Source organism: Nylanderia fulva, unplaced genomic scaffold (genome assembly GCF_048542155.1).
Source record: "Nylanderia fulva isolate GAGA-0341 unplaced genomic scaffold, ASM4854215v1 Scaffold203, whole genome shotgun sequence".
Lineage (NCBI taxonomy): Eukaryota > Metazoa > Arthropoda > Insecta > Hymenoptera > Formicidae > Nylanderia > Nylanderia fulva.
The window spans coordinates 48,614-59,860 of NW_028190268.1; the positions used below are offsets into that span (position 1 = coordinate 48,614).

Consider the following 11,247-nt stretch of genomic DNA (forward strand, 5'->3'; position numbering starts at 1 on the left):
CGGACCTCAGCTCCGCGCGCCGCGCCGCGTCACGCCTCCTCGACGTCATGAGGCGCCGGTTCACTCAAGATCGCGAATTCGGTCTACTGTATCGCGACTTCATGAACGAGTACCTGACACTCGGACACATGTCGCCTGTCGCAGCCGCGTCGCTCTCGCCAGGTGCCAGAATCTGCTTCCTGCCTCACCACGGGGTGCTACGAAGCTCAAGCACGACCTCCAAGATCCGGGTGGTGTTTAACGGCTCGGCGCGTACTGGCGTCGGGTCGTCACTGAACAACTGGCTGCTCACCGGACGTAACTTGCTGCCGTCGCCAGCCGACACCTTGACTCGCTCGCGGCGACACCGCTACGTCTTTGTCGCCGACATCAAGATGATGTATCGTCAGATACAGCTGCACCGCGACGACCGGGACTTGCAGCGGATCCTGTGGACGGAAGGAGATGAGGTCAAGGAATTCCAGCTGAATACCGTGACGTACGGCCTAGCGAGCGCACCGTACCTCGCCATCCGCGTGCTCCATCAACTCGCGAACGACAAGGTTGGCCGCTTTCCGCTGGGCGCCGATGTACTGCGCCAGGATGTCTACATGGACGATGTACTCACCGGAGCCGCCACCCTGGATGCAGCGGACGACCTCCTGGACCAGGTGGCCGCGCTCTGTACGGCGAACGGCTTCCCGCTTAGGAAGTGGGCTGCCAACGACAATCGCCTCCTGGTAAAAATCCCGCTCGCACATCGCTTGGACGTCATGACGGGTGCCCGACTGCCGTCTGAGAGTCACTCCGTCCTGGGCCTCCGATGGAATCCAAGGGAGGATGTTCTCTCCCTATCCGTGCGACCAACCTCAACGGCTCTACCGACGAAGAGATCGGTGCTCTCGCAGACAGCACATCTTTTTGACCCACTAGGCTGGTTGGCGCCGATCATCGTACGTGCCAAGCTGCTCGTCCAATCAGCCTAGATACAACAGCTAGACTGGGACGCTCCGCTGACAAGGGACGACGCCGCCGAGTGGACCCGCCTGGAGGAGGAGCTGCCCTTGCTTGAGGAGATCAGGGTGCCACGCTGGTTCCAGAGTGACGCTGCAAACAACTCGCAACAGCTGCACGGATTCTGCGACGCCTCCGAACGAGCCTACGCTGCCGTGATCTACCTCAGGGGCGTGATCGACGGGCAGCCCGACGTGACCCTGGTAGGCACTAACAAGTAACGCTACTCAAGTGTCATACGCCGATTTTCCTGAGACTGTGCATACGTGTAGTACATTGAAAAATATCTGACACGTATTTTTTTATATCTGCCCAAAAGCCGTTTTAAGGGTAGAAAACGCCCTTATGAATATATAGGGGTGACACAGAGTAACGATGGCTACCAGCAGCAGTCAGAAAACTAGAAAATAACTGTCGTATATTGAAAACAAACAAACAACGTACGCAGTTAGAAAATAAAAAAACAACGGCAGTAGATGATTTTCGAGGTAGCCGCTTTTCTTCTTCCGTCTGCGCCGCATCGCGCCAAGGCCAACGGTGTTTACATTTATTGTGGCGTGCGAGAGAGGGGCGATCAATGGGATACCATGGATTTACTGCAAACTACCACCGACCAGACGGAAGAAGAAAAACGGCTACCTCGAAAATCATCTACTGCCGTTGTTTTTTTATTTTCCAACTGCGGACGTTGTTTGTTTGTTTTCAATATACGACAGTTATTTTCTAGTTTTCTGACTGCTGCTGGTAGCCATCGTTACTCTGTGTCCGAATTTCTGCCGACTGCAGTTACTCTTTTGTTTTCAAATAGCTACTGTCGTTTTTCGTTTGTGATTGATGGTTTAAATTAATAGTCAGAAAAATGGCGATGAATCCAAAAAACATCATACATTTACTGCAACAAAGTTTTGATCGGCCCGAATATGATATACATTCAGTTATTACAGATGAAGAAAGATCTTTTGCAGTTTATTTAGCGGATTTAATTAAAGAATCCATTGACACTCGAATATTTATCGAAACCTTTGATACTTTATGCTATAATGACGAAAGTGTGTATCCTGACGCAATTGTGATTGAAGAGGAGTTTGAAAATGATTGTGAAGTATTAGAACAGGGATGTAAAAAAGCTATAATTGACGTAGACATTGAATATAAAAGGAAAGCGGTAGAATTTTGGCGTTCTGGAAAGACAAAAAATATGCCTTTAAAGTCAGTTCAGCACAGATTTAGAAAAGTTTCTAGTCTTAAATTATTGTATAGATGGGAGGCACAAATTACACAAGGTGGAACTAGGATTGAAAAATTATTACAAATTTCGAAATATGTTTTAGAACAATTCAAAAGTGCGTCTGATAAATCGCTTTCTATTCATGACATTGATCTGAAGAGATGGGCTTTACGGGTTAGAGAGGAAATTGATTTGTCACGTGAATTATTCACTGCTTCAAGAAAATGGGTCCATAATTTTAAAGTGAAGCATGGAATTGTATCACGAAAGATAAATAAATTTGTGACTCAAAGACAAATATCGACAAAAGAAAAATTAGTGCAAGAGTCTCGTGAATTCGTCTCTACAGTGCAATCAGAGTTATTATTGGTAGGAGAAAGCAATATTTTCAATTCAGATCAATCGGGATTTAATTTCGAAACACATGCAGGTCGCACGCTAACATTAAAAGGCTCGTCAAAAGTCGAATGTCTAGCACAATCCTTAAATTCCTTGACTCATAGCTACACTATCCAGCCAATCGTTTCTGCCGATGGAGATTTAAAGTCCCCTTTGCTAATAGTCCTGCAAGAGACTGGTGGTAAATTTGGACCAATTGTCGAAAAAACTTTATACAAGGCAGACAATATCGTTACATTTGCATCAAAATCGGGCAAATTGACATCAGATCTTGCCATTAAATGGTTCACAGATGTCTTTTTGCCAAATACCGGCGAAGAATCTGTTCTTTGTTTAGATACATGGTCTGGACAAACAGAAAAAATATTTGACGATGTAAATAAAGGCAATAAAAACGTCAAAATTCGTACGATTCCTGCTGGAACAACTAGCTTGATTCAACCGCTCGACGTTTATACTTTCAGACCATGGAAGAATTTTTTAAAACAATTTTCGGACCTAATCATACTGTATAATTATGATGTAAATTTACATTTAAGAAATAACATCCTCAAAATACAGTCTTTAATACATAATCAATTCTCCTCGCCTAGATTTAAGAATTTATTCCGATACGCTTGGTGGAAGAGTGGATACATCACAGAAAAACCAGACAAATGTGAAACCCCTTCAGATTTTTGTTTGAAGAATTGTGAAGCTGTATGTAACTTTTGCAATGATATTGCAATAATGCAATGTGCTTGGTGCAATAAGTCCATGTGTATACAGCACTTCTTCGCAATCACAAACGAAAACTCTCCACATTATTGCACTGAATATAAAGTGTAAGCATTTAATAATAATAATAATTTTATATTCAGCTCTTTTATATGCTTTACTTTAAAAGTCTCAAAAATAAAAAAAATTTTCAAAAATAAAAAACAACAAAAAAATAAAAAAACAAAAAACAAATAAAAAAAAATTTTTTTAAATAAAAAAAAGGGAATAGTTTCTCGCCACCTCCACGTTGGTTATTCCCGGGTTTAGCAGAGAGCGAGAATGTCTTGCTGTCTTCTTTTTAAAAAAATCAGATCCGCCATATTGGTTACACCATATTGAATTCTCAAAAATTGGGAGCAGATTTAGATTCAGCAACTTTGAAATTCACCGTATACCCCATTCTGTAACAAACGTACGAGTACTTCGTGAAGTACTGGAATTCACCCCTATATATTCATAAGGGCGTTTTCTACCCTTAAAACGGCTTTTGGGCAGATATAAAAAAATACGTGTCAGATATTTTTCAATGTACTACACGTATGCACAGTCTCAGGAAAATCGGCGTATGACATTTGGGTAGCGTTACTTGTAAGACCAAGGTCGCACCGGTCAAGCGTGTATCGCTTCCCCGCCTGGAGCTTTGCGGGGCCACCCTCTTGGCTAAACTGGCCGAACACGTCCGGTCCTCCTTGGGCCTAGAAGGATCGGCGGTGCATCTTTGGACGGACTCCACAGTCACGCTCGGCTGGATCCGAGGACACCCTGCAAGATGGACAACATTTGTAGCCAACCGAGTCGCCGAAATCCACTGTGAGAATCAAGACGCAAAATGGCGGCACGTACCCGATAGAGACAATCCAGCTGACTGCGCCTCCCGGGGGGTGTCGCCGAGGGAGCTGCTACGCCATCCGTTGTGGTGGCATGGGCCGACCTACCTCAGCGGTCATTCTGACACCTGGCCGAAGGATGTAGGATCCCAGGAAAAGACCAGCCTGCCAGAACAGCGACCGCAAAATTGCCACGTGGTCAGGGAAGTGCTGGAATCTGAAGAGCTTCGCCGATTCTCCAGCCTTCGCCGGTTACTACGTGTATCCTCCTGGATTTGGCGTTGGGCAACTCGCCAGCGCCGCCCCGTCAGCGACAAGGTCGCTCCTGACCTACTGGGGCCGGAAGAGATGGACGCCGCCCTGACTCGATGGATCCGGGTAGTCCAGGAGGCGAACTTCCACCTAGAGCTGCGAGATCTTCGTACCGGGAAATCGCTGGCGACCAGAAGCCCACTCAGGAAGTTGGCTCCCTTGCTCGACGACGAGGGCGTCCTGCGGGTTGGCGGGCGGCTGAAACACGCTGTCCTGGATGCCGACCAGCGACATCCAGTCATTCTACCACCGGGATCACATCTCACTTACCTGGTGATCGATGCCGCTCACAGACGCACCCTGCATGGAGGAGTCCAGTCCACCGTGGGGAACATCAAGGAGCGTTTTTGGATCCCACGCGCCCGTCAACTGGTACGAAGCCACTTACATCGCTGCCTCCCTTGCGTGCGATGGCGAGCGGCCACTCCGCAACCGAAGATGGGGGATCTGCCGAGGACGCAGGTCACACCAAGTCGACCCTTCCTTCACACCGGCGTGGACCTCGCTGACCCGGTCTGGCTTAGGACGACGAAGGGCCGCGGTCACAAAGCCCACAAGGACTTTCTGGTAATCTTCGTATGTTTCAGCACCCGCGCCGTCCATTTGGAGGTGACCAGCGACTACTCCGCTGAAGCCTTCCTCGCTGCCTTTTGCCGGTTCGTGTCGCGTCGAGGGAGATGCACGGCCCTGTATAGCGACTGCGGCACCAACTTTGTGGGTGCGGATCAGCAACTTAGAGAGCTCTTCAGGGCGGCGAGCGGCGAAGTCCACGCCCTCGTTGGCCGCCTAGCAGATGAGGGAGTTCGGTGGGTCTTCAATCCACCGTCGGCTCCCCATTTCGACGGCCTGTGGAAGGCGGCTGTCAAGGCCGTCAAACATCACCTGCGGCGCACCATCGGAGAGGCTAAGCTCACCTTCGAGGAGCTGTCCACGCTCCTCGCGAAGGTCGAAGCCTGCCTGAACTCAAGGCCCCTCGGGGCCTTGTCGAATGATCGGGGCACTTCTTGGTGGGAGGGCCTCTCCTCAGCATCCCGGAGCCGTCCCTCTTGGACGCCCCTACTAACCGTCTGAGCCGGTGGCGACTTCTGCAGCAGATGCGGGACCATCTCTGGCAGCGATGGACCTGCGAATACCTGTAGGGACTCACACCATGGCCCAAGTGGTGGACCTCCCGGGGAAACCTCTGCAAAGGCCAGCTGTGCCTCATCAAAGGGGAGAGCACCCCGCCGTGCCGGTGGCCGCTCGCCCGAGTTACGCGCTTACACCCGGGCGAGGATGGCCAAGTGCGCGTGGTGGACGTTCGCACCACCGTCGGCGAACTGACCCGGCTAGTGGTCAAGCTAGTACCACTGCCGACGGCAGCCGCCGTGGAGTCCGGGACCCCCGCGTAACCGCGTGTCTCGTACAACCTCGCGCTCGGAGAATACCTGTAAATTATTGTAAAATTAGTTATAAAATTAGTCGTTCGGCTCACTATTATCAATTGTACTGCGTTAACTCTTCTCATACTCACCTGTCTCGCATATTTAGTCGTCTGTCGCAGCTCCACGTGCTCAGCACGTGGCACATGGGGCTCCTAACCTCGCCTGTCAAAACTCGCGTTCGCGCTCGACCCCCGGGTCCGCGGCCGCGACGATAAACCAGTCGATACACTATCCCTAGCAACCCTAGGATCGTTCGTCGCGTGTACCCGACGAAGGCGGGCGGGATGTTGTGGATTGTAGAGAGAGAGAGAGAGAGAGAGAGAGAAAGAGAGAGAGAGAGAGAGAGAGAGAGTGTGTGTTTTTTTTTTTTTTTTTTTTTTAAGAGGTTAAAAAATACATTTGCGTACAGAGTGTCGGACTCAATCTTAACGACAATACCGACTAAAAATAGCCCTCTTTCACCAGTTTCTTTGGTCCCCGCGGCATGGCCGCCAGGCATAACTTCGCGGGGGGGATGATTTAGCCGCAGCTTTCTCTCTTAAAGTGGCTGTTTAGGCCAGCTTCTTCCGCTCGCGCTCTATTTTCCGCAGCTCCTTTAACACGGTCGTAGCGTAAGTACTTGTAAGCTTCCAGGCTGGAGACGAGATTAACATTGTGGGTATCATACTTTCAGGAGAGATTTTGCATCCTATTCCATCTTCCCATGACTTCCTGGCTTCCATGAAACGAGGACACACGAAAAAGACGTGCTCTGCATCTTCAATTGTCCCTACACAGTTGGGACATTCAGGGGAATCTTCGTGTTTGAACCTATGAAGGTACGCCCGGTAACAGCCATGGCCGGATATCATCTGGGTCAGGTAGTAGTTTAACTCTCCATGGTTCCGGTTTACCCATGGCTCTAGGTCTGGTATTAGCCTGTGGGTCCATCTTCCCTTCGTCGACGTATCCCAGAGCAATTGCCACTGTTGCAAGCTCTTCAGTCTTCCCTGGGTTCGAAGCTCCACCATAGTCAGGTGCGAGCTGCATTTTTTGTTTTGACGCAGACTCTTCCTTTCCTCTGCAAGAATCGTAACGGGAACCATACCCGCTATCACGCATGCCGCATCTTCCGAAACTGTACGAAAGGCGCTGGCTACTCGGAGTGTGCTGACTCTATAGACTGAGGCGAGCTTCCGTCTGGACTCTTGTTTGCTCAGCACCTCAGACCATATGGGTGCACCGTACATGAGCACAGATGCTGTCACCGACGCTAGTAGCTTTCTTCTATTTTGTTTGGGACCTCCGACATTAGGCATGAGTCTGCATAGTTTGGCTGTCACTAGGGACGCTTTCGTTGCAGCTGTCTCCACATGCTCTTTGAAGTTAAGCCTATGGTCGATTATTACTCCTAAGTATCGAATAGCTGTTTGAGTTGTAATTTCAGAGTTCCCGACATTGAGCGTAATGGTCTCTGCGACTCTCCTGCCAGTAATTAAAACCGCCTCCGTCTTCTGCTCAGCGAGTTCTAGCCCGACCGACTTCATCCACTGAGTAATTATTTGGAACGTTCTTTCAAATGTCCATGTCACTTCCTCCAGGTATTTCGCTACTATCACAACCGCTAGATCATCAGCAAATGCAACGAGTTTAGTTTCACTGGGTAGATTTTGCTTCAGAAGTCCATCGTACATGACGTTCCATAAAAGTGGCCCTAGTACTGACCCTTGCGGGACGCCACCAGTAACCTTATACTCCTCTCGCCCGGTTTGCGTGGTGTATGTCAGAACCCTGTCAGAGAAGTAACTAGCGACTATTTTTCGTAGGTATAAAGGTACTTTCAGTGAATTAAGAGCTTCTATGATAATTTCCCATTTCGCTGAGTTGAAGGCGTTTTTAATGTCTAACGTGGCAACCAAGCAATATTTTATGGAGCCCCCCTTCCATCTTTTCCCAGACACTGCTTGTTTTGCCGTGCTGACTACTTGCTCTATGGCATCTAGCGTAGACCGGCCTTTTCTGAAGCCAAACTGTGAGTCGACTAGTTGGGGTTCGACCGCTTCTTCGATCCTGTTGTGGATAATGCGTTCCAGGATCTTCCCCGCAGTATCCAGCATACAGAGTGGTCGGTATGATGATGGCTCGTCTAGTGGCTTCTTTCCTTTAGGGAGGAGTACTAGCCTCTGTCGTTTCCACAAAGTGGGGAAGGTGCGTTCCAGTAAGCAGGCATTGTAGGTCTCCAAGAAAACTCCTGGTGTTGCCGTAACAGCTTGTTTGAGGGCTACGTTGGGAATCCCATCTGGTCCTGGAGCTTTGTTATTTCTAAACCTACCGCACGCTAGCATTAGTTCCTTCTCCGTTATAGGTGGGATCTCTTATGATTCCTCAACCCCAAGTTGGAAGGAGGATTTTGGTTGCGTCGGGAATAAGACACTTACAATTTTTCGCAGTAGAATAGGACAGGTGGGCGTTGATTTTTCTTGTCTCAGTTGCTTAACGACAATCTGGTATGGCCTGCCCCATGGGTCCTTCTCAACCTCTTCCAATAGCATGGTCCATGTGTTTCTCTTGCTCTCTTTAATGGCTTTATTTAATTTTAACCGTGCTTCTTTATACTGGTTGTAAAGCTGCTCAAATAGTGGCGTTTTCCGAGCCCGTTGAGCCGTTCTGCGAGCCTTTACACATTTTATCCTCAGCTCAGAGATGTTTTCATTCCACCAGTACACCGGTAGAAATCGCTTGTTACTGTGTCGCCGTGGCATTGTTGCATCGCAGGCCTTAGTCAGTCTCAATGTGATTTCAGTTGCCTTTTCACTTGCGCTTTTGCCCAGCAACGGTCGATCTTCAAGTGCTATCTTGAACAGGCCGGGATCATACGTGCTAGTTCTCCAGCCCACTGGATTAGCTCTTGTACATGGTACTTGTACTCTATTTGCATACAATTTATTAGGTGATACCTCCCAGTATATGGCACAGTGGTCGCTAGCGGTGTAAATATCGGAGACCCCCCAACTGTTACTTCCTCTTGCCAGTGTACTGCTAACAAAAGTCAGATCAACAATTGAACTCGCCTCGTCTTTTATGAACGTGGGCTTATCGCCTGTATTGAGTAAGACGACGTCCAGTAGCGACATCGCCTCCAAAAGCAGGCAGCCTCTCGTATTGGTCGCTTTACTACCCCAGTCTACAGCCCATGCGTTAAAATCTCCAGCAATGGCTACAGGAGAGTACATTCGGGCATCTTCCACTAATTGGTCCAGGAACTCAGCAAACTCTTCCTGTGTTAGGCTAGGTGGTGCATAACAACTGTAAAATTGTATGCCCTCGAATTTGGCTCTTATAAATCCGGAGCCCTTTCTTTGGCTACCCTGGAGAGGTGTCGTGCCACATGCCCAGATGGTAGCTTTTTCATGCACATCGGTGATCCAGTTTAGGCTACTGAGCTGCTTATAGGGTTCTGAGATTAAAACTATATCTAACTTTAGCTCTCGTGCAGTTTGCATAAGTAGGTCTTGGGCAATCTCACAGTGATTGAGATTGATTTGCAGCGCTCTAATCATTTTTGGGGCCGCCTTACCACCTGGAGGGCTTTTTTAAATACAGGGCAATTACCACATCCTGCAATGTGAGCACAGTCTTCAGTATTTCCATTAGCCACACAGAGAACACATCGGGCTTCCTTACTGCATTCTTTGGCTTTGTGGCCAATTTCTCCACATTTGGCGCAAGTCTTCGATCTGTCTTCTTTGTTGCTGCATTTGCTTGCAACATGACCAAAGTGCCAGCACCTGAAGCATTTTATAGGTCTTTGAGTAGCTCTTATTCTACAGTTGACCCAACCTATTTTAATGTTTCGCCGTTCTGATAAGGTTCTGGCCAATCCTGCTTCCATTTTAATTGACGCCGTAAGTGTCCCTCCGTATGCTTTGCGGAGGGACTTGATGCAGTCTTCAGAGATATGGTGTCCTTCACTAGCTATGTTCTGTAGTGCTTCTAGGATTTCAGGCACCGTTGTGGTTTCATCAAGGTCCTTGATCTCTAGATCCTGTTCGGGTACCTTACAGACCACCGTAGCGTCCTCTCCAAGGACTGAAGAAATAGTATTTCTCATCTCCTGCGAGTCACCTGTTTGGTTTCTCGCTAGGATAAGAAGCATATCCCCCGTATTGGTTCTTCTAATTTTATCCACACATTGGCTTATACGATCTGCGGAAGCATCTTTCTTAACCCTCTTGAGGATCTCCGCATACTGTTCCTTCTGGGTTGGACGAATGATTAGAACAGTAGGACGTGTTGCTGCTTTCTTTTTCGGTTGCTTTTTCTTTTTAACTTCTTTCCACTCAGTGCGGCCTTGCGGAAGTGTCGTCTTTGGCTTCGGTTCAGGCTCTGGCATAACGGCAGAGTCCGTTACATTAGTCTTCAACTTTTTCGGCTCCTGGCTTATCTCCGGAGGTGAAAAGCGTTCTTTTCTTTTAACTTTCCGAATTCTTCGGATCTTCGGTGTTGCCGATTTGCCGTCTTCTTCGATTTCTGAGTCCTTTATCGTCGTCTCCGAATAACATCTGCACAGTGACAGTGAGGTTTGTACTACGCCTACCGATGTGGTGCCGTTTGATTTTCCGACGTTATCGACTTCTCCGATGATCTTTTTGAACGAGCTGCTCAGCGTCGTTACATACTTGCGGATCTCTCCATGTACGTTCATCTTGCCCTTTATGAACTCCGCCAGGGCAGTGATCGTGTTTTCGTGGCGCTCCAGAGCCTTATTTAACTCCTTCATGCTTTCATTTGTTTTATTTTCTTTATTTATACTATCCATACTGTTCCCACGAGAACCTAGGGAAATACACAGTCCGCTCCGGCAGAGCCCCGGTTGCCGTAGTAAGGCCACTAATTACGCCTGAGGTGGGACCTGGTCCCTCAGGGGAGCGCTAGCGACGACAATACCCTGTTGCCTTCCAGTCCTGGGCACGCTAGACCACTGACATCGGGTTGTGGTTGGTCCGCGGGAGCTATTTTATTTCACTCCTACCCTATTCGCAATGCGATTCTTGGGCATTCCCCTATCCGCCACCTGGGGGACGCGCCACGTAGCAGTACACCTCTGCCCGTGGAGAGAGAGAGAGAGAGAGAGAGTGTGTGTGTGTGTGTGTGTGTGTGTGTGTGTGTGTGTGTGTGTGTGTGAATGCATCTCGGAGTGTATTCTTCGCCTTGCGACAAGCGCAGCTAACTGCGCTGAAATAGCCGCTCGAATTTGGCGCGATGATTCGCGCTAAATCTCCGTGCGCCAATCGCGAGCGAACGCGCCCCGCCATATCGCAAGACA

General features: G+C 48.8%; 2 protein-coding genes across 2 annotated transcripts; one reads left to right on the top strand and one right to left on the bottom strand.

Moving 5' to 3' along the window:
* The first annotated feature begins 47 nt into the window (after window positions 1–47).
* Window positions 48–5,909, top strand: LOC146723356 (uncharacterized). Its single transcript, XM_085482439.1, has 5 exons — window positions 48–916; window positions 1,001–1,210; window positions 2,725–2,995; window positions 3,979–5,463; window positions 5,658–5,909. The coding sequence occupies exons 1-5, from the start codon at window positions 48–50 to the stop codon at window positions 5,907–5,909; spliced, it is 3,087 nt and encodes a 1,028-aa protein (XP_085338565.1).
* Window positions 5,910–8,296: 2,387 nt separating this feature from the next.
* On the bottom strand, window positions 8,297–9,481 carry LOC114942669 (uncharacterized). The gene has a single exon (XM_029318084.2). The coding sequence runs from the start codon at window positions 9,479–9,481 to the stop codon at window positions 8,297–8,299; it is 1,185 nt and encodes a 394-aa protein (XP_029173917.1).
* Window positions 9,482–11,247: the final 1,766 nt, after the last annotated feature.